General features: G+C 39.7%; 2 protein-coding genes and 1 long non-coding RNA gene across 3 annotated transcripts in view; 2 read left to right on the top strand and 1 right to left on the bottom strand.

Annotated features, from left to right (window-relative positions):
• Nucleotides 1-1,904: 1,904 nt before the first annotated feature.
• LOC149065280 (uncharacterized) lies at nucleotides 1,905-3,873 on the top strand. Its single transcript, XM_089254134.1, has 3 exons — nucleotides 1,905-2,364; nucleotides 2,629-2,894; nucleotides 3,013-3,873. Exons 1-3 carry the CDS (start codon nucleotides 1,905-1,907, stop codon nucleotides 3,871-3,873), a joined length of 1,587 nt encoding a protein of 528 aa, XP_089110260.1.
• An 821-nt stretch (nucleotides 3,874-4,694) lies between these two features.
• The window catches only part of LOC149065278 (caspase activity and apoptosis inhibitor 1-like), a 277,778-nt gene continuing 261,928 nt past the window's right edge, over nucleotides 4,695-20,544 (bottom strand). The window contains exons 8-10 of the mRNA XM_089254133.1: nucleotides 9,940-10,027; nucleotides 6,947-7,046; nucleotides 4,695-5,142 (exon numbers count right to left, since the gene is read on the bottom strand). Coding sequence (XP_089110259.1) covers nucleotides 4,975-5,142; nucleotides 6,947-7,046; nucleotides 9,940-10,027 — 356 coding nt within the window. The 3' untranslated portion in view covers nucleotides 4,695-4,974. The remainder of the gene's footprint in view (nucleotides 5,143-6,946; nucleotides 7,047-9,939; nucleotides 10,028-20,544) is intronic.
• The window catches only part of LOC149065279 (uncharacterized), a 174,723-nt gene continuing 159,233 nt past the window's right edge, over nucleotides 5,055-20,544 (top strand). Inside the window, exon 1 of the long non-coding RNA XR_016195653.1 lies at nucleotides 5,055-5,135. This is a non-coding gene — a long non-coding RNA (uncharacterized LOC149065279). The remainder of the gene's footprint in view (nucleotides 5,136-20,544) is intronic.

Raw genomic sequence — 20,544 nt, 5'->3', positions numbered from 1 at the left:
GGCAGTAATTAAATGCAGAAAGGAAACATTAAAAGCGACAAAAAACAATTTTGAAGATTTGAAATCGAAATATTATGAAATGTTAAAAGATGATGAGTTCGAAGTTCTAAATGTAGAGCTCTGTGAAATTGAAGAAAAATTAGAGGGCACTGAAATCTGTTTGAATTTGTTGAGTTTCGTTCCCAGTAAAATCGAAACTAATACTTCTAAGCAAAATGTAAAACGGCCAGAAATTCCCCTGCCACAATTTAGTGGTAAATATGAAGAGTGGACCTTGTTCAAAAATCAGTTCAATTCTTTGATCACAGAAAATAATAACCTTTCCGATGTACAAAAACTGCATTATTTACAAGCTGCCTCTTAAAAGGTGAAGCTAGACAAGTTCACAGCATCGAAGACACCTTCGATTCGTTATTCTCTGTACTAGAGAAACAGTTCGAAAACAAATGTTTAATTGTTAATACGCATATCAATGCATTAATTTCAATCCCTAAAATCCCCCAAGAGTCGGCTAAAGATTTGAGAGCCTTGCTAGACAACGTTCTAAAGCACCTGAGAGCATTAAACATTGCAAATCTTAAAACAGATGCTCTGAGTGAAGTAATATTATCCAATTTAATTCTCAGAAAATCGGACAGAGAAACAAGAAAACAATTTGAAATGACCATAGAATCTACAGAAATTCCTAGTTGGGACAGTTTGATTTCGTTTTTGGAAAGCACATGTCAATTTTTGGAAGGTATCACGTGAACTATTCCCGTCCGTGAGCCTCACGGTTCACCTATAAATAAATCGAGGGCATTTGCTGTAAAATCCTCTAACTACGGGAAATCATGTCCCGTATGCAAAATAGAACACTCCATCTATAATTGTTCTAGGTTTCATAGGCTAAGCATTAATGAGAGGCAAAATATAGTAAAAAAGAAACACCTTTGTTTCAATTGCTTAAATCACTCCCATACAGTAATTGAATACATGTCCAAGGGCTGCAACATATGTGGTTACAAACATCACACCCTCCTTTACTGAGTTAAAAGAAATGACTCGTTAGAAGACAAAACAAAAAAAGAAGGAAAGTCGTCCCCGCAAGCATCAAACGTACTCCTTGCTTGCTGATAAACAATCCGATGAGATGGGGGAAGTCAGTCACACATCGACCCTCATTAACAGCACTCCTCGACAAGTGACAAATAATTACGTTCTGCTGGCTGCTGCAGTGGTATACGTGAGGGATTAACGAGGTAGTTTACAACCATGTACAGCGCTGTTGGATAGTGCATCGCAGTCAAGCTTTGTCACTACTGAATGCGCAAAGAGACTTGGGCTGAAAAGAAGTAAAACTTTCGTCACTGTATCTGGGTTGAGCGGCTTACCAGTAAACATAAACCAGAAACTGCATGTGGTAATTTCATCTTCAGAAGACAAGTTTAGGCGCTCATTCCGAAAGTAAAGGGTTTCAGTCCTTCCAGATACATCAACAAATCTGAAGTTTCCCCTCCAGAGAATATACGGCTAGCAGATCCTGACTTTAATGTTCCGAATAGAATCGACATTTTATTGGGTGCCGAAATATTCTTTGAGATTTTATGCGAACATCGGATTACCACATCTAGAATATCGTTGCAAAAAACTGTTTTTGGTTGGATAGTTTGCGGTGTGGTGCAAAACCAAACCGAAAGTAATGTGCGATATTGTCACTTGTCGAATGAACTAGAACATTTAGATACACCTTGAGAAGATTCTGGGACTTGGAATCCGTAAACGAAAACAAGCTTATTGAAAGTACTGAGGTATTGCTTTGTGAAAAGCATTTTTGTGAAACTCATTCCAGAAATGAGGCAGGTAGATATGTAGTGCAACTACCTCTTGAATAAGATCAAACACAATTGGGAGATTCTTTGGCCATGGCTAGTAGAAGATTGAACACAACGCGCAAACGACTAAACAAGGATGGAGATATGAAAAAGCTTTACGTGTCCTTCATGAAGGAGTATGAGGATTTGGGACACATGGAAGAACTCACCTCTGTTGCAGTTGATCACAACACCTACTATATGCCACATTATGGCGTTCACCGACCTGATAGTGCGAGTACAAAACTTCGCGTTGTCTTTGATGCATCCGCCGTCTCTTCTTCAGGGGTGTCTCTTAATCATTTGCTCATGAATGGTGGAACTATTCAACAGGATTTATTCTCAATTATGATGAGATTTCGTCAACATAGATATGCTTTCACCGCAGACGTTGTAAAAATGTATCGGCAAATTCTGGTTGATTCCAGCCATTGTGATTTGCAGAGAATCGTGTGGAAAGAAAACCTGAACGTTCCTGTTAAGGTGTTTAGATTATTGACTGTCACCTACGGTACAGCTTTTGCTCCGTATTTAATTTAGCTACACGTGTGCTGAAACAGCTTGCGCTTGACGAATTATTATTCCTTATGCGTCCCAGATTGCACTCTCGGACTTTTATGTGGATGACATCTTGTCTGGTGCACATGAGCTACATGACACTCTAGAGCATAGTTTCCCAACCTTTTTTGTCCCAACGCCCCCTTCTTCAGAAATTTCTTTCTCCCACCGCCCCCCAACGCAACCTAACCCATTGAACCCTATGCTATACCCGTAGCTTCTACCGCCCACCTGGAACATCCCATCGCCCCTCAGGGGGCGCTAACGCCCACGTTGGGAATCACTGCTCTAGAGCTTCAGCGTAAATTGATACAGATGCTCCAAACTTGTGGAATGACACTTCACAAGTGGCGTTCCAATTCGACACTGCTAAACGCAGTCAACCATGGCGAGAATGGATACAGTTTTGATGACAAGAACAATGTCACTGTGAAAACGTTGGGCTTGGCTTGGAATCCCCGAAAGGACTATTTCACGTTCAAGGTAAGCTGAAACCTATCTTCCGATTACACCAAACGCACCGTTCTCGGATATAGCGAGACTGTCTGACCCTTTGGGTTTGCTAGGACCTATCATAGTCAAAACCAAAATATTCATGCAGCGTTTGTGGCTGTTGAAATTGGACTGGAATAATACGCTTCCAAAAAAGGAAGCAACCGAATGGTGCAAATTTATTACTGCCCTGCATGTTGTTACTGATGTATACATTGATCGTCATTGCTTATCTGGTGAAGGTAGATCAATTGAAATACATGGGTTCGCCGATGCTTCTTCTGAGGTTTATGGCGCAGCAGTTTACGTGCGGTGTCTTTCTGAAAATGTGTACAGCGTCAAGCTGTTGTGTAGTAAATCAAGAGTGGCTCCACTGAAGGTGACTACTATACCTCATTTAGAATTGTGTGCAGCAGTGTTGCTGTCCAAGTTGATCAGTAAAGTCGTAGAATCTCTAAGATTAGACCTTAAGAAAATTATTTTGTGGTCAGATTCAAAAATTGTTCTGGCATGGATCACCACCTCACCTCATTTGTTGAAAACTTTTGTGGCCAATAGAGTGGCAGTTGTTCAGGAAATAACTAGTGGGTATAAGTGGTGCCACGTTAGATCCGAAGACAATCCAGCAGATCTGGTGTCACGTGACTTGTGTCCTGACAAATTAATTTACAATGAATTGTGGTGGAGCGGTCCTGATTATTTGAGGTCAGAACTTAGTTTTGATTTTGATCCACCTACGTTCACAGCTGAGGATGAGACATTTGCTAGTGAATTCAAGAAACCCGTTGAACATTCATTGGTAGCAAGTGTTGATGATGTTATAACACCCATAATAACGAAGGTCAGCAGATACACAACCACCATCAAAATAGTTGCTTGCGTTCTTAGATTTTGTTCTAATGCGAGATCTAAGACAGAAAAAAAAAATCAGGTCCACTCACTGCCCAAGAACTTGACGTGTCAAGAATAAAAATAATTCAGATAATTCAGTAAATTATCAGTATGAAATAAATGAATATAATTTCGATTAATTATTAATATTGATAGTATTAATTTAAAAAATTGAATGATTAGTAAAATTTACAGTTATAATTTATTAATGAGATTAGTAATTAATAACTTAATTAGCCAATATTTTAGTAATTAATAACTTAATTAGCCAATATTTTAGTAATTAATAACTTAATTAGAAAATATTTTAGTAATTAATAACTTATTAATTAATATTTTATTAATATTTTTATTAAAATTTGAAATTTTTGCCTGCTATATCATTTGTACGAACACACTGGAACTTATTCCGCTTCGAGTGTCCTTATTTTCTAGTGCCCCATCAGTCCAATATTCTTATACGTAAAATGGCCTGCTGTATACCTATATGCAGAGGCGCCAACATGAAGAAAACATTGGAGGGAATGAAAGTTGCTGCTGATCCCGTACATAGTACGGGACTCAAGCGCGTATGTGCATTCAGAAAATGTGCATTGCATTGTTTTTTTACAGAAAATATTGGGTATTTGTATTTCCAATATTTTCTGGAACTTTTTTTGTTAAATTTGCATTTAATTACAAAATTAATTGGAGGGGCTCAAATGGCCTCAGCCTCTAGGTTCTGGCCCTTATGCCTATACCTGTTCTCTATCCCAGGGTGAAGTTTCTCGCGGAATCCTTGATAGTTCTAAGGCTGTCCCTTATTATTTAACCCTTGATGATGATGACACTGACAATGTTCAACACTGAAGCGAGCCGCTTCTTATACGATGACTTGGAAACAAAATTTGACAATAAAAACAACCAAACAAATGTTGTTTATTCAGTAATTTTCGGAATAAACAATGTATTCACACATTTTTTTTCCGAGTTTATCCTTAAATGCAGATATTCACTTAGTCGCTTTAGCATATTTATCACGGTTTTATTGATTTAACTACTGAAATCTTATTCAAACATTACAAATGATTGACCTTATGATTCATTATAGCGTATCTACTATTTTAATTGAAGAGTCCACATGTTTTGTATCGGAAACTGAATTTAAGACAAAACAATTTGTAAATCATATAATATTCATTTAAGACTTTTCATTATCAGGTTTGGTCGTTCCTCGAGTTTCGTCTTCTTCATCTTCGGACGAAGAAAATCCTTTGGCCTTGAGAAATGACCGGATGGCCCGAGCCCTCATCTCCAGCTCCAAGAGTTCTCCAACAGGCTTCTGGATACTTTCGACCAATGGTATTTCCTAAATAATACACATACATATAATATATATATATATATATATATATGTTACTGCCAAAGCCCGAACAGAGGCCAATTTGCGAAGTCGCCAAGAGCTTTGGGCCAGAGTCCGAATTGCAGAAATGATTCAGACTTTGGCCGGTCATTTCGCGAAGTGGCCGGAGATTAATGGCCAGAGCTTAATGCGCTGATGTAAGACGGCCTGGTAGGAGCCAAATCAATTGTTTTTTAATCGCCAACGTGTGATACATGTCTATATAGATATAGCAGCTGCTCTATGTTACGAGAGAAAAAGGCAGTGAAATTTGAGAGGGAAAAAAATTATAACCGCGCATCGTGACTGCGGTTTGTTGGGTTGCCAACAACTAACGTGGACATAATTATCACGAAAAAATGCACCAACTTGAAGATGATCCCGAATTATGTCTTTTGTTATCGGACATTGGCAGCGTCACAGATTAGCCGATTTCGGGCTTTGTCAGCAACATATATATATACACAAACATATAGTAATGTTATTCAATCTACACTGAAGAGCCAAAAAAACTGGTAAACCTGCCTAATATCGTGTAGGGCCCCCGCGAGGCCGCAGAAGTGTGGCAACACGACACACCGTAGGAGTAAGACGGGGTGGAGATCTCTTCTGAACAGCACGTTGCAAGGCATCCCAGATATGTTCAATAATGTTCATGTCTGGGGATTTAGGTGGCCAGCGGAAGTGTCTAAAGTCAGAAGAGTGTTCCTGGAGCCACTTTGTAGCAATTCTGGACGTGTGTGGTGTCGCATTGTTCTGCTGAAATTGTCCAAGTCCGTCGGAATGCACAATGTACATGAATGGGTGCAGGTGATCAGACAGGATGCTTACGTACCTGTCACCTGTCAGAGTCGTATCTAGACGTATCAGGGGTCCCATATCACGCCAACTGCACACGCCCCATACCATCACAGAGCCTCCACCAGCTTGAACAGTCCCCTGTTGACATGTAGGGTCCATGGATTCTTGAGGTTGTCTCCATACCCGTCCATCAGCTCGAAGCAATTGGAACCGAGACTCGTCAGACCAGGCAACGTGTTTCCAGTCCTCACCTCAACAGTCCAATGTCGGTGTTGTTGGGCCCAGGCGAGGCGTAAAGCTTTGTGTCGTGCAGTCATCAAGGGTACACGAGTGGGCCTTCGGCTCCGAAAGACCATATCGATGATGTTTCGTTGAATGGTTCGCACGCTGACACTTGTTGATGGCCCAGCATTTAAATCTGCAGCAATTTGCGAAAGGGTTGCACGTCTGTCACGTTTAATGATTCTCGTCAATCCCGTTCTTGCATTATATTTTTCCAGCCGCAGCGGTGTCGTAGATTTTATTTTTTACCGGATTCCCGATATTCACGGTACACTCGTGAAATGTTCGTACGTGAAAATCCAAATTTCATCGCTACCTCGGAGATGTTATGTCCCATCTCTCGTGCGCCGACTATAACACCACGTTCAAACTCACTTAAATCTCGATAACCTGCCATTGTAGCTGCAGTAACCGACCTAACAACTATGCCAGACACTTGTTGTGTTATATAGGCGTAGCCGATCGCAGCGCTGTACTCTGATTGGTTCCATATCTCTTTATTTGCATACGCATGCCTGTACCAGTTTTTTTGGCTCTTCAGCTTAATTAGCGCAATTTGCTCTTTCGTATCGATAACATTAAAAAAAATGTGGATTATCCACGAAATCACTGAAACTTAACGAGTCTTTCGTTAGTCCGTATGGCAGTCACGAAATACGGACGCGTTTAATCTCGACTTCAAATTTACCTTTTCCACACCAGCCTCTTCCAATTCAAGATCAATAATTGTTGTGTCTAAATCCTGCGAAATGTTTTCTCGTTGATAACTGGTGGAATCGTAGGTTTTCCTGAAAATATAGTTTGATAAACATAACAACTTTTTTTTTTTTGAAATTGATAAGTTACTATCAAAAATAAAAACAAATTCATTTTTTCTGCAGAAAACTCCATTTGCCTTTATAGTGTTACTACTAGCTATAATACCCGGCGCTGCTTGGGATTGGAAAAGTGGCTAATTTTATGACACAGCAGACAATGCAGAATTTGTTTTTCCAATGATTCTCCACCGGCTTTCTTTCCAATTGCATTCAACCACCATAGGCTGTGATTGAGATCTACTTGGTTGAATCTTCTATTTGAAGCACTCTGTTCGCCATTTGCATATAGTTTTTTTTTAAAATATACTTGTGTACGCCAGCGCCACCTATCGGCTGTTTTTGAATTATTCTTCCCCATCTTAAAAAAATACCCGTGACCTAGCGATGCGAATCCTGCAAACCGTTTTTTATTTTGGTTATTTTTCAGGTTTTTATGAGTTTTTAAAGTTTCTACGGACTTTTTGCCCACCCTGAAGTAACACGTTAACATTGCGTGCCACAATAATTAACTTTTAATCAAGTTTTAGGTATTTGAAATGTGTTAATTATCATTCTTCAAACATAATTAAACATTTTTTAAACTGATATTCAATTGCGTCTTTGCGCTGACATTAAATTAAATCAATTAATTAATGAAACAAATAATTGGCAATACAAAATAAGCTATTTTTGATTATAGTTTTGAATGTGCTATTCACAAAACCCTACACAAGCGAGAGACACTAATCGGAAATATTTAATCAACACAAGATGTGAGTTCAAGTGGATGCCAAAATTTGGTGTAAACAAGTTCAGTCGGCTGTACAGATACTGTAGGACTGGCATCCGTCGTATAACTATATTCGAGAACGTCGGGGAAAAAAGTTATAATGAAGACATAATACGCACTATTTCTGTATAGGCGCGTATACACTAGGCGTGAGCGGAGATACGTGGGAGTGAGGGCATTGCCCCCCCCCCCCCAACGTCAAAGGTGAAGTCGACTGATCTAATGTATATATGCATATATATATATATATATATATGAATTGAAATCACATCATCGTGATTCCCAGACTTTCAAATCTATCTTCGCCTATGACACTAGCGCTGCACACATTGCAAACGCACGACCCCCTCCCTACAGCGGTTCTGATCCGCTCCAAGGGTACAACACAAGCTTGGTTTGTGTTCGTTGAAAAAACAGATTCCGGGTGGGTCCAGGGTGTGTGTGTGAAAACAGCTCAAGAATTGTTCACAACACCGTACAAATTACTGAGCAACCAATTGCGAAAATGCTTTCATTACATGATCCGCACGCTAATGTATACGTGCCTTATTGCAATTGTAGCAATCAAATATCACATGAATTTGATACATTATTTGTTCATCAAAAAATAGAATAATTGTAAGAATATTGGACTTCCCTATTCTCTTTAAAAATAAAGCTGGCAATCCGTGTACTGCCATCTAGCTTCAGGAAAAAAAACTAACCGAAACAGTAAATGTCGTAACAAATTGGAAGAGGGCAGCACGGGTTTTATAGGAGAACCCCCCCATTACGAATTTCATTTCTTTTTAATCGAAATCAATCCAAAATACGTCACATTTTTTTACAGCATTTCTTTTGTTCATTTCGAATTTGTAAGTAGGAAAATGTTAATCAAGAAAGGGATTAACATATCTTATATTTTTAAGCGTTTAGAACAACTTTTTTTTACTGCAAATAAAATACAAACGTTGTTTGCCTGGAAGTTGTCTTTTCTTCTTACTGAAACACCTAACAGGGAAGACACATTTACGGTTGCTCATATAAAGAAATTGCCATCAATGCAAACCACCCATTTAGTGGACAACTGCCGCCATCTATACGACTAATTTGGTAATAAAATAGAAGAGTTATGGACAAATGATACAGTGAAACTTCTGTTTACGAGCGGTTCGGTTAACGAGCGATGATTCACATTACGAGCAAAGGATTTCGCACTTTGTTCACTTATTGTCACGTTATCACAACTGAGCTGATGGTTTTTCGCTTTCCTCCACACGCGTACTGTGGAATTGTGGGTAATATTCTCCCCTACAGTCTCCAGTCAGCGTGAATTACTCGAAAAAAACAAAGCACGCGTGTACGGGCTTGACTGGTTACGATATGAAACTAGATGTCGCATTGCAACCCCGCGTAAAAGCACTTGGAGTTTTTTTTTTCTTTATAAATTCTACTTGGCCAGAAGATGACTGTACACAAACTGATGGACCTCCATGGCCCGCAGCAGCAAGATCTTACGGAGGGTGTCTTTTCTGAGGAAGAGAAAAAAGCGCCTCTCTCTCTCTCTTCCTCAGAAGCGAAGTCCCTTTTTGCTTAAAAGCGAAAATTGTTCACAATTTTGCTCAGTGCTTAGGCCTCGCATCCTCATGTGCTTGACAATATTCTCTAGCAAAAACTAGATCAAATTTATCCAGAACAATATGATAAATTCTCGGTTTTTGACCAAAAATTAATAAATTAGCGTTTGGAAAAATATTGCAGTTTGCCTGTTTTAACTGTCCGCTATCGAGAGTGTCTGCTATAGGGGAAGCGAAATACATTAAAGCGCTATTCCACGAGACCGGGGATCAGAAAGTGTCCGTTAACGGGAGGTATTCGTTAGAGGGAGATTCCACTGTATTGATTCTTCTTATCGAATATATACTGTACTCTACAAAAAAAAGGGGGAGGGGTGATCTCCCTCCGTGTCTTCCAGAGTTTTCTTCGGCAAGACCGCGCCCTCCGGGACAATGAGCTAAAATCACGTAAGTGACAGAGCCTGGTCCTGCTCGGTCTGTTCTGTATTGGTTCTTAATTAACATTGGAAACATCACTCTATTGAACATCGTCTAGTACCTTTTAGATGGGCCAAAGTTTCCGGTCGTAGATGACACTAGATCCTCTTCTTCATCAGCTTTCCTCTTCAATGGCTTCTCTGACAAGTCTAAAAGGTTCAAAATTCAAACAGAATAAGAATGATATCCCAACAATGAAATTACTAATGTTTTCACCATCCACCTCAAAAAATTTGTTGCAACAAAATTCATCAACAAATATAAAATAAACAATCCACTAACACAAAAACTAATTAATACTAAAAAAAAATTCCCTTCCCAGGGCCGGCATAAGCGTCCGTCCGATTATAAACAAGCAAAATTCTCTGCGAGGTTGGCTGAAAAGAAGATGCCCGTAAGAAATATGGATCTCATATATTTCAAAAAATACAAAAAGCACGGAGATGATGAAAATTTTCAGCCACCTCGGTGGATACTTTGCCTGCTGTGGCTTTGTATTTATATTTAAGAGTCATATCGCACCATATCTAAGATGGTGAAATTTTTAGAATGGGAATGTGGCTGGACGTACAGCTTTTACCCCGAGAGTTGGCATCATATATAATTGATGCTAACTAATAATATGTGACAGGTAAGTTGGTATGTGAGTAAATGATGATAAAGTTACCACAAGATGAGTAAGATGCTGGAGATTCAATGCTGTACGATTATGATGATGAAGATATGTAAATAAAGTGCTGACAAATATGATGAGTATTAAATTTTATATTTGAGGTTAAATAGATAATGTAGTATGAGCAGTGCCTTAACTGGCCATTCCTGTTCGCTGTGCAAGAATTGGCATTTAGGTCCCTTCTGCCCCATTCTTGGGCCCAGAATGACCCATTCTCGTCCCCCCCCCCCTCTTGTGCGGGTGCACCTGTTGCACCTGCTTAATTAAAACACTGAATATGAGTAGCCATGATGTACTTATAATCGCATTTGCAGTGTATCAATTCTGACAGTACCAGAAAGGAGAAATTAGCGTGTAATACAAGTAGATGTCAAGAGACCCGGAACATTGAGTCTGGACATCTCTAGAAAATTTTTAGACTCCTTAAGTCTAAAAGTATCAGTGCTACTATAATTGGAGATTTCTCGGAGATGTTCGTAGTCAGAACTGTATAGAAAATCAAAGCAGTTTCTGGAGAGCGTTTTTTGGCATAATCGACGATTACTTCAATCTTGGTATATCTCTTCGTATATGTCTATTCCTGATGAACCCCGGGGGTTTGGTAAAACTTCGGAGTGCCACGTTTTAAAAATTTTCAAGAGGAATAGTATTAGGTTTTTTTAGCATACATTTTAAGGCAGGAACTAGGTAAAGTGATGTAGGACGTATGACAAAATAAGTTTGTCGATGGAGAATGTGTTGAAAGAAAAGGCCGTATGACGCCTGAAAATTTTGGCAAGAGCCGCTCTGGCTCTTCGATGATAATAGGACATTTTTTGTCCTCTTATAACTAATGTTGAAGGAAAATATAGCATTTAAAAATACAGTTGAATCCCGTTATAACGACCTCCAAGACACCGGAGATATTACTTCGTTATAACGAAGTTTTTTCGTTATAAAGGAATTCCAAGTTTTTGCATTGCACATATTTAAACTTATCTGGGGGATTAGAAAAGTTTTAGTTAAAACGAGATTTACGCTATAACGGTATTCGACTAATAATAAATAAATTTTTCATCTTTTGTAACATCTTATCAAACTAAATACTTCTGACGTTCTGAGTTTCTATAAAAGATGGCAGCACGAACTCTAGCTAGTCTTCCTATAGTTTCCAAAAATTGCCCCTAGATGGAGAGACTATAAAACATTTGGATATTTGTGAAAGAAAACAGTCACACACACACGCACTATTTTTTTCATAACTCATACTGAGCCCCTGTTATTATGAGATACTAATTTGCATAATTCTTTACCGATTTCAAATTTTCAAAAAAACTAAAATAATCGAAAACTGTTTTCTAAATTGATGAAATGATAAAAATTTCACCAGGTCCGAATCCGGGAAGAGAGAGAGACGAAGTGAGTAATTTCGTAGGTTTGTCCCGTATTTTACGGGACAATGGTGATCTTTTTCCCATTATTATTTTGATTCCCCTGGATTCACGTGCGTATTTCACGTGGTCTCGAGGACGTGGATAACGATTGACTAACAATAATCAGATCACAGTTCCGTGTTGATTGAGTCAGACATTTTTTAACCTATGGGTCGCCGAGGTTTCCAACATGGGTCCTACTTCATCATCACTGTTTCGCCAGCAGTTTTAACCATTTATAAAACGAAACAGTTTGTTTATTGAGTATCTGATACGCATTTGCAAGTTAAAAGTTGACCAGTGAGGGAGAACTGGAGGTTATGGTGCTCCGGGAGCTAGACTAGAGGAGGAGCCGAAATGATCCTTTAACTGCTCCTTCTACATTACACGGGGACTTGGTTGTCCTTCTAGGAACGTATCTAGGTGCGGCCCTGGCTAGCAGAAATTAAGTACACCTGGTTTGAATCGTAGAAAAATGGAGAATCGACTTTTTTTCCTTTCAAAAGCTCTCCCTTCCGGAACTTATATTTTCCTCTCCGAATTCCATTATGAAAAAATATATTCTACGATGCTAGATGCTACACATGCGGTCAGCCCTGCTTAATCGCATATCAGCGGTTCTAGCGTACAATATTCGATTAAGCGGGGATATCCGATTATGCTGGGAGCAAATAAATTGCCATTTTACAACAACGTTCGTATAGTTTGCATATTGAAAACTCATGGAAGATAAATATTAATAAAGCTTCTCGAATAAATCAGACATATAAATGAAATTTAAATTATATGTAAAGTTACAATGATCACAATACCAAGATTTTTTACTTTCATCAGGAAAGTTAGCGCTCTCTGTTGGCTGAACAGAGAACTACAACAAATAATTGAATGTACTTACTGAAGACAACTTGGATACTTAGACGCTAGTACCTACTCTCAAATGTTATCTTAATCTAGTAACATATTTTCTATTAATTCCAAATTCAATAAAAACATTATGTGTATAATGGTTCATGTGCATTAACAGTTGACTTGCGAAACGTAATATTCGATTTAAGCGGCACCTCCTAGAGATAAAAGGTCTCTGCAGTCTGCTTGTGACGTCAGTAAGTAGTCCATTTTCCCTCAGAATATTCAGGGGGAAAAAAATTCCCTGCTCGTACCTCTTCATATTGCAAGATAGCAACAACTCTCAACTATGTTCATACGGTCCCTACTGTGAAATGAAATCTGAGATGAGATATTCCCATACAAGTTCTGTACAAAGTAAATCTAAAATGCAGATTTCTCTGAGCGTACAATTTCGAGTTGTTGCTTTTTTTCTTTTAACTGAGGCGTCGGAATGTTCTTCAGGCTTGCGTTAAAAACCTCTAAATCCAAAAAACTCTCATATACTCCCTACTATATATGTATCACTACTTCACGTTGTTAATAAACTTATGGAAGGTAGTGGAAGTGGCTTTTCTTTTCAATGTTTTACTTCACGACTCGTACACAACTCCTGTTTTACAGATTCCTCATACGAGGTGCGGGGGAGGGGGGGGGGAGCTGAACCCCCGGGGGTGCATTTTGTGAGTTGAGGGTGGGGGCGTTGAATGTCCACCTACATCCTTTCACTTATGTCATTAATAAAATTTTCTGCTAAACGGGGGTTGTTATAGCCCGCCCCCTCCTGCATCCACCTATGATCACCTTCGACGCAATTTTGCTACTCCTACCAAACGCACCTCCCGATATTCCCCCTGAGGAATTTCTAACGCATTTGTGTGTGAATATGCCTGATCCTAGAGTATGTATAATGTCAGTTATGCGTGTTTCGTGTTCTGATGAGGGTAACACTATAGCTGCCGAAACCGTGGGGCTGAGGGTGTTTGAGCCCCTCACCCCCTTCCCAGTTACGAGATATAATGCAACGCAACACTCCTCACTTTTAATTAAGGACTCAAGTTCCGTATAAACAGGACATCTGACAACTTTAAGCCCTCTCAATGTTTTCTTCATTGTCGACACCTCTGCCTGGCACCTATTTTTCATATTCGAAATGAAAGTAATAGATGCTATTTTTGTAATTATGGACGTATCCCGTGTTGAAATTCCAACTGCTCTCTATACAGACAATTTTTCTTTCAGAGGACTTCCGCTTAGAGTTCTTGGCCATCTTTTATAAAACACCTTTTACAATATTAAAAGATTTTCAAATTGATTTTTCTGACCAGAAAATAAAATTCTATTCTATTCTGATTCAACTCCGAATACACTCCAGCAGCGGCAGTCGATAAAAATTGTTTAAAAATTTCAGAAAAAGATTTCGGTAGAACACGTACTTCTAGAAAACTAGATCCACAAGTTTTATGATATTCAAATATGACACAAGAAAGAAAAGAATGAATTTTGAATTCCCAGTTTAATGTTGCTAGTGTTGTTTTTTTAGGAGATTAGTTATGCATAAATCCTTGGAATTATGCTGAAGTCACGCGCGAAAAGAATTTTATCATTTCTTGAACGACGGAAATTATTCTCGAAAAATAAAAGAGAAACTTATTTCTACATAATGAAAATAATGATTTTACAAAAATATTTCTTAGGAGATTTCACTAAAAAATGAACTATCGGCCACTTTGTTTCATGAACATCCTCTCGAAGTTTCTGAAAATTACCAAACGTCAACTGCGGAACTGGATGAAGAACTGTTAAGATTTGGTATTCAACCCAAGTGGGAAACTCGGTCAGCGTGACTAGTGGTTAAATTTTTTTTCCTCTGAAGACGGCACCCATTGGTGTTGAAATGCATTAGGGCTTTTTATTTTCGTGTATTTGCCTTATTCGTTGGCGTCTTCTTAATATTCTTGGGCAAAGTTGATCAACTCTTCTACGAATCATTAAAGTCCTTCTATCCTTCTATAAGGTGAGGTCATAATCGGGGTCGAACACATTCTGATTCATTTTCCTCGGATATGTGTAATTCAGTGCTTTCCAAATTAGACTAGCTGTTTAGTGTGTTTAATAGTTCAGAATAATTACAGATTTAATTTAATGAATATATATTCCGATCTGCGGCAGAAAATAAAAAACGCAAAACAACACAAAAACCTTGAAAAAATACTAAAAACTATAAATTATATAAATGAATACCTTACATGCCAGCTCATTTGCAAAAAGCAGATTCGGATTCTAAACAAAGAAATAGATAAGAATAAGTGTATATACACACACGTGCCAGATACAAAATGGCTGTTGACCAGCGTTTGCGGCAAGGGACTTGAGGCATCACCCTCAATCGAAGAGTATTATCTGAGGCTTTCGTGGCCGTCTTCCAATGACTTACAACCGGTTTCCGGGCTGTTGGTAGGCTATGGTATAAGGCGTTTTCTGCTTGACATGTTGCAGGCATCTTCTGAGGTTAAACGGACGTGTTCTTTACATACACTTCTTAGGCTTGACCGGCGGCAGTGTGGATTTGTCGTGCTCTGATTGGCAGCGCAGTGTCTAGTTGCGATGGGCTGCCGAGATCACTTCTTCTCTGGCTCTCGTCGAGGGCACATCTCGGCTCTCTGCGCCGCTGAAGTAAGGAGACCCAAGTGGGATGCTCCTTCATCGTCTCCTCCTTTCGATTTATGTTGCGCTGCTTGAATAATTGGCCTCTATGACATGGCCTCTCTATGAAGGCAAGCATGGTAATGCACCTCGGGCGATATCACCGCGGTATTTACAAATTTAATTTTGTGACCGATTTCCCACATATGTTCTGCAATGGCTGAACTTTATTTTCCTAGGCCGCAGCTCCTCTGGTGTGTTCCTTTATTCTCGTAGCAATACTTTTCCACACGAGTACGGAACCAGGTAAACACCTGCCATGTAAAGTGGGTCTCTCGAATCTTTTGCTCAGCGTAGCGACTGTGCTGTTTCTAGTGGTTTTGAAAATGGGGTTGATGTTAAACTTGTCCAAAACTCTCCCGATTCGATCGGCGACTTTCCGGTTGTATGGTGAATATGCTTCGGATTGGAGTTCCTGATTTTCTTCGTTAATGTTGTTGTTGTTCATGAGAGTCGAGTGACTCTTTGAATCTCTCTTTATCGTATAAACGTTGGCTTTGGAGTTCTATGTCTAGATGTTGCGGATCACAGATGTGGTTAACACGGTTCACCAGTGTCATTAGCACTCCTCTCTTCTGTCTCGGATGGTGATTGGAGTTTTTGTGGAGGTACCGGTATGTATGAGTAGGTTTCCTAAAAACACTGTACCCTAAGTGGTTGTCATCAGTTCTGTTCAATTCAGAAACGCCAGCTGTGCATTTTTCTCCGTCTCCATTGCGAATTTGATAACTGGGTGAATATTGTTTCGATGTTCCAGGAATCTTTGAAGTTCGAGGTCCCCGTGCTGCCATAACACGAACGTATCGTCTACGTAACGGAGCCATACCATGAGACTTAGTGGGGCAGACCGCAAGGCTTCAGCTTCAAATATTTTCATGAATAAATTAGCCCACCACCAGGCTGGGAGGGAGGCTGCCCATTGCTACACCGTCAAGTTGTTCGTAGAAGCTACCATTCCAGATGAAGTAGGATGACGTGAGGCAGTGACGAAACAGGTTCGCTATATCTTTTGGAAACATGGCGTTAATTTGTGAGATGATGTCCTCGAGAGGGGACTTTCGTGAACGATATCACATCAGACCTGACCATACGGGTTGATGGAGATAATTAAAGGTCCTCTATTTTCTGGATGAAGTGTGATGAATTTCTGATGTGCAACGAAGTGTTACTCTCATAGGTTTGAAGTAGAGTAGCTAGATGTTTTGCAACAGCGTGAGTGACTGCTCCTATTGCATTGCCATTGGGACGCAACGGCGTATTCTCCCTGTGTATCTTGGAGAGCCCATAAAGTCGAAGTGGCTTCAGACTGTCTCAAGCGCATTTTTACCTCATTGTCTAAGGAATGAAAAGTCTTCCCGAGACAATGAGATCGAAATAGATAAATAAACAAATAGATAGATCAAGATAATAAACAAATTAGTGAATCTATTTTTTATTTATCTATTTATTTTAATTGTCTAATAATAAGCCCGCCTGATTTATGTTGAATTCAGCATTCTAGCACCTTAAATAGTTGAAGCAATTTCGCAGACCAATCCTACGTTGCTTTAAGCGTTTCTCTTGCTTCTTATATGAAACCGAATGGATGCGGAAAAATACTTTTCTTATTTATTCCTCGAAGATTCGTCATAATACGGTATAAACCAAGGAAAAAGGTGACTATTGGGACTCCATGGACGAATCTTCGAGAGAAGGAGCAACATAATTAATTCTCTTCAGGGTGTTCTTACTTTTGAATTTTCCACCGAGAATAACACAAACGAGAATGGCGAGATTTTGAAGTTCTCCGTCAAAGAATCTCCCACTTATTTCCGAGTGGAAATCGGTGATTAAAAGTGTGTATAAAACTAAATGTTTATCGACTCTTCCCTCTTTCGAAGGCAGTTCTAAATTAAAACGGCTCGTCCCTTAGGGAAATTCCCCCAAAAATCCTCTTTCCTCATCATTTACCATTGAATGATGGATCTCGACGATGATGATGTAATGATAGGCCATAATAAGATGATCGACTATTATCACTTTTTCCCTCTTTTTTAATAAAAGAAAAAGAACGCATTTAGCATTCATTCTCGAAAGTTTCCTTGACGAATGCCGAGTGTCTGTACCATGAGCACGTCCCTTGTGACTCAACTACCTGTCTACGAGAATATTTTCTAGATGCGTGTGTACACATCTCCTTTTTAGGAGTAAATGTGCTTGAATAGATACATATATATATGCATAAGTTTGTTGGTTCCCAAGCTATTGTGCATCATCATCTTCGGTTTTGGGAAATGATCGTATCGAAAATTCAGACGTTGGCTCTCACATTTGAAATGAATGGAAAGACGTCGAGTGCATAGATACACATATTATAGATAGAAATGATGATACAGCAACAGAGACAGGATGATGATGATAATAATAAAAAAAAAGGCAGGTATTTCTCGGAAGTTTATTGAAATTGCTATATCAATTCTAATTTAATTATGATCTTCAACAATTTTCTCGCCAAGTTGATATTCCCTAGCCGCCATCTTTTAAGATTTCGCGAGGGAGGGAGGGAGGGAGGGGGTAGTACCCTCGTTTATAAATATAAATTAAATATATCGCGAAGAGAGGGAGAGACAAATTATACGACGAATCTTGTTTTCTTCTCCCCCTTTTTTTTTATTTCTTCCTTTTCGTCCCGGATCTTGGCTTTGTCCCGGGAGAAGGGAGGAAAGTGCTTCCAAGAAGAGAGAGAACGTCTCTCGTCTCTCTCTTACAATTAGATAGGCGTTACAATTGCTTAGTCTGTGCTATTTAAAATGTCGTTTTCCCAAAGATAGAGAGAGAGAAGGGTAAATGGGCTGATCGAGGAGAAGAGCAGCAACAACAAGGAAAAACGGGAAAAAACCGGAAATTTTCCCGATAAACCGGGAGAGAAGGGAGGAGAGGCTCGTGCGTGGACACACACAATCTCTCTTATACTTACCGTCAGCGATGCATATTCATTCAATGCCGAACAGTTCAAAACAAAACGTTTAAAGGCATTTACATTTTAAAGAACCTTTTCTCTCTCCCCCCCCCCCCCTGAATTATTAAAAGCGATCGGAGAGGAGGCATTCACAATAATTATAATCGGAATAATTAAAAAAAAATAATTGTAAGAGAGCGTGGATATTATTTGGTGGAGCTAATGCGGCAGAAAGCGAGCAAAAGGAAAATGGGCTAAATCGGAAGGAGATGGTGGGTGTCGGGGAGATATCAACGAAAACTGATTCCGACGTTTCTATTGTTTTAGTATGGGGGAAAAGGAATTTAGCTGGAATCAACTCAAAAACCGATATTACTGATATTTTGTTGGGGTGGGGGAAGAGCTTTTTGAACGTAGCTTTTCGCGAGGAAGGTGAAGGGTGGATTTCTGGCGATTTCTGAATTTCCACTCCAGCGGAGAACAGTGAGACAGAGTAAGAGAGAGAGAGAGAGAGCACTGCTGCCTCTCGCACCATTTTTGCACAGTTATTGGTGCGTTGAAATTCACAAGGGAAATGGCGCAAGCGAAGTAGATAACCCGAATTGCAGCAAATCAGCATAAATTCAATTACGCCACCAAACTCAATTAACCTAAATGTGATTACATTGTTTAAATTAACTCCGCTTATTATTCTGTTGGTGGACTTATGCATTTATAACTAGGCTGTGAGTGCGAGAGAGAGAGAGAGACCTAAGCGGCTCAGGTGGAAGAAGGGAGCGATGTGCAAGAAAGGCATACGCTTCAACGATGGCCTTGTCTTCAACTGTGTATTTGGATGAATGAAAGGGAGGGGGTTAAGGTGAAAATTGGTACCTAACTTTCGGATGTACCGAGAGAGAGAGAGAGACGACGTTGGGTATATATACCGGAGTAGAGAGAGAGATTTTCCAACGAGGTGCGTGCATTTATATAAGTACGGGCACTCACTTGGGGATCCTAGGTATGAGAGAAAGAGTGAAAGATCGAGATAAAAGAGAAAAAATTAGACAGAAAATTTAAGAAACTGGTCTCTCTCCCCACTATTGCATGATTTAATAATTTCATGCCCGGCGCTGAGATATCTCCCCATTGGTTTCTTGGAAATGGGGCTCTTGTGTGAGTGAGGTAGATAGAGAAAGGGAGTTGAAATCTTTAACTCTCTAACTCTTACCACTACTCGAAAATCTTTTGCGCGGCAAATTCATCCGGGAGAAAAGAAAATTTTTCAAAGTTTTCAAAGTCGAAGAGAGAAACGCAAAAGTTTTCTCTCTCTCTCTCGGCATCAGAAAAGACGTCACACAGTTAAGGAGCAGCAGCAGCAGAATAAGAAGAACAAGAAGAAGGGCAAAGGAAAAGGTGCTTCTTCGAATTTGCGACGAGCAAAAGGTTTTAAAACTTGCTTGAGCCGAAACTAATTTTCCTCTTTTAGTGTCTCTTCCACGACTCTCTCTCTCTCTCGCTCTCTCTCTCTTTCTCGCTCTCAGTATGCGCTTTTCAATTTTAGTTCGCCACTTTTAATTAAACAGCGATTAAAAACTAAATTAAGTTCGTTGGAGCAAAGCTTCGGGATTTGTTGGTGCTCTCTCTCTCTCTCTCCTTCCGTCCTTCTCCTGTTTCTATTTCCCAGCAATTTGCTTATACGTACTGGGTTCTCGGTTGCAAGTGGCGGCGGCGGTAGTTATAGGAAAATATTTTTCTGAAATTTGTAACCATCGCCCCCTTCCCGTATTTCTTTCCTTTACCCCTTCTCCCTCCCACTCCTCGCAGTTTACCATAGTAAACAAGAGATTGATTCGTTGCGCTTAAGTTCGACTTATGCCTTGGCCTTTTCAATTAGCTTTTGGTAGCGAACGGGTTAAGTGGAGGGTCGGTCGGCGAGGAATGGGACAGTGTTTTCTTGTGTGGAGGGATGTGATTGGGAAACGTGTGTGGGTGACTTGGCCGAGAGAGAGAGAGAGAGATCACGAGGGAGAGGGTGAAGTGGCACATTTTAAATTTCTCCGTTTCGAGCGG

This window comes from Pholcus phalangioides, unplaced genomic scaffold, assembly GCF_987345545.1.
Source record: "Pholcus phalangioides strain wild (caught in Gottingen) unplaced genomic scaffold, Ppha-v1.0 ptg000040l_1, whole genome shotgun sequence".
Taxonomy (NCBI): Eukaryota; Metazoa; Arthropoda; class Arachnida; order Araneae; family Pholcidae; genus Pholcus; species Pholcus phalangioides.
Note: the sequence above shows the minus strand (reverse complement) of the source record. Positions and strands in the feature narration are given on the sequence as shown.

Coding starts and splice junctions, on each gene's coding strand:
- LOC149065280 (XM_089254134.1), top strand. CDS start 1,905: ATGGCTAGTAGAAGATTGAACACAACGCGCAAACGACTAAACAAGGAT. Junction 2,365..2,628: donor ATTATTGACTGTCACCTACG/GTACAGCTTTTG, acceptor CTATACCCGTAG/CTTCTACCGCCCACCTGGAA. Junction 2,895..3,012: donor AGGACTATTTCACGTTCAAG/GTAAGCTGAAAC, acceptor ATATTCATGCAG/CGTTTGTGGCTGTTGAAATT.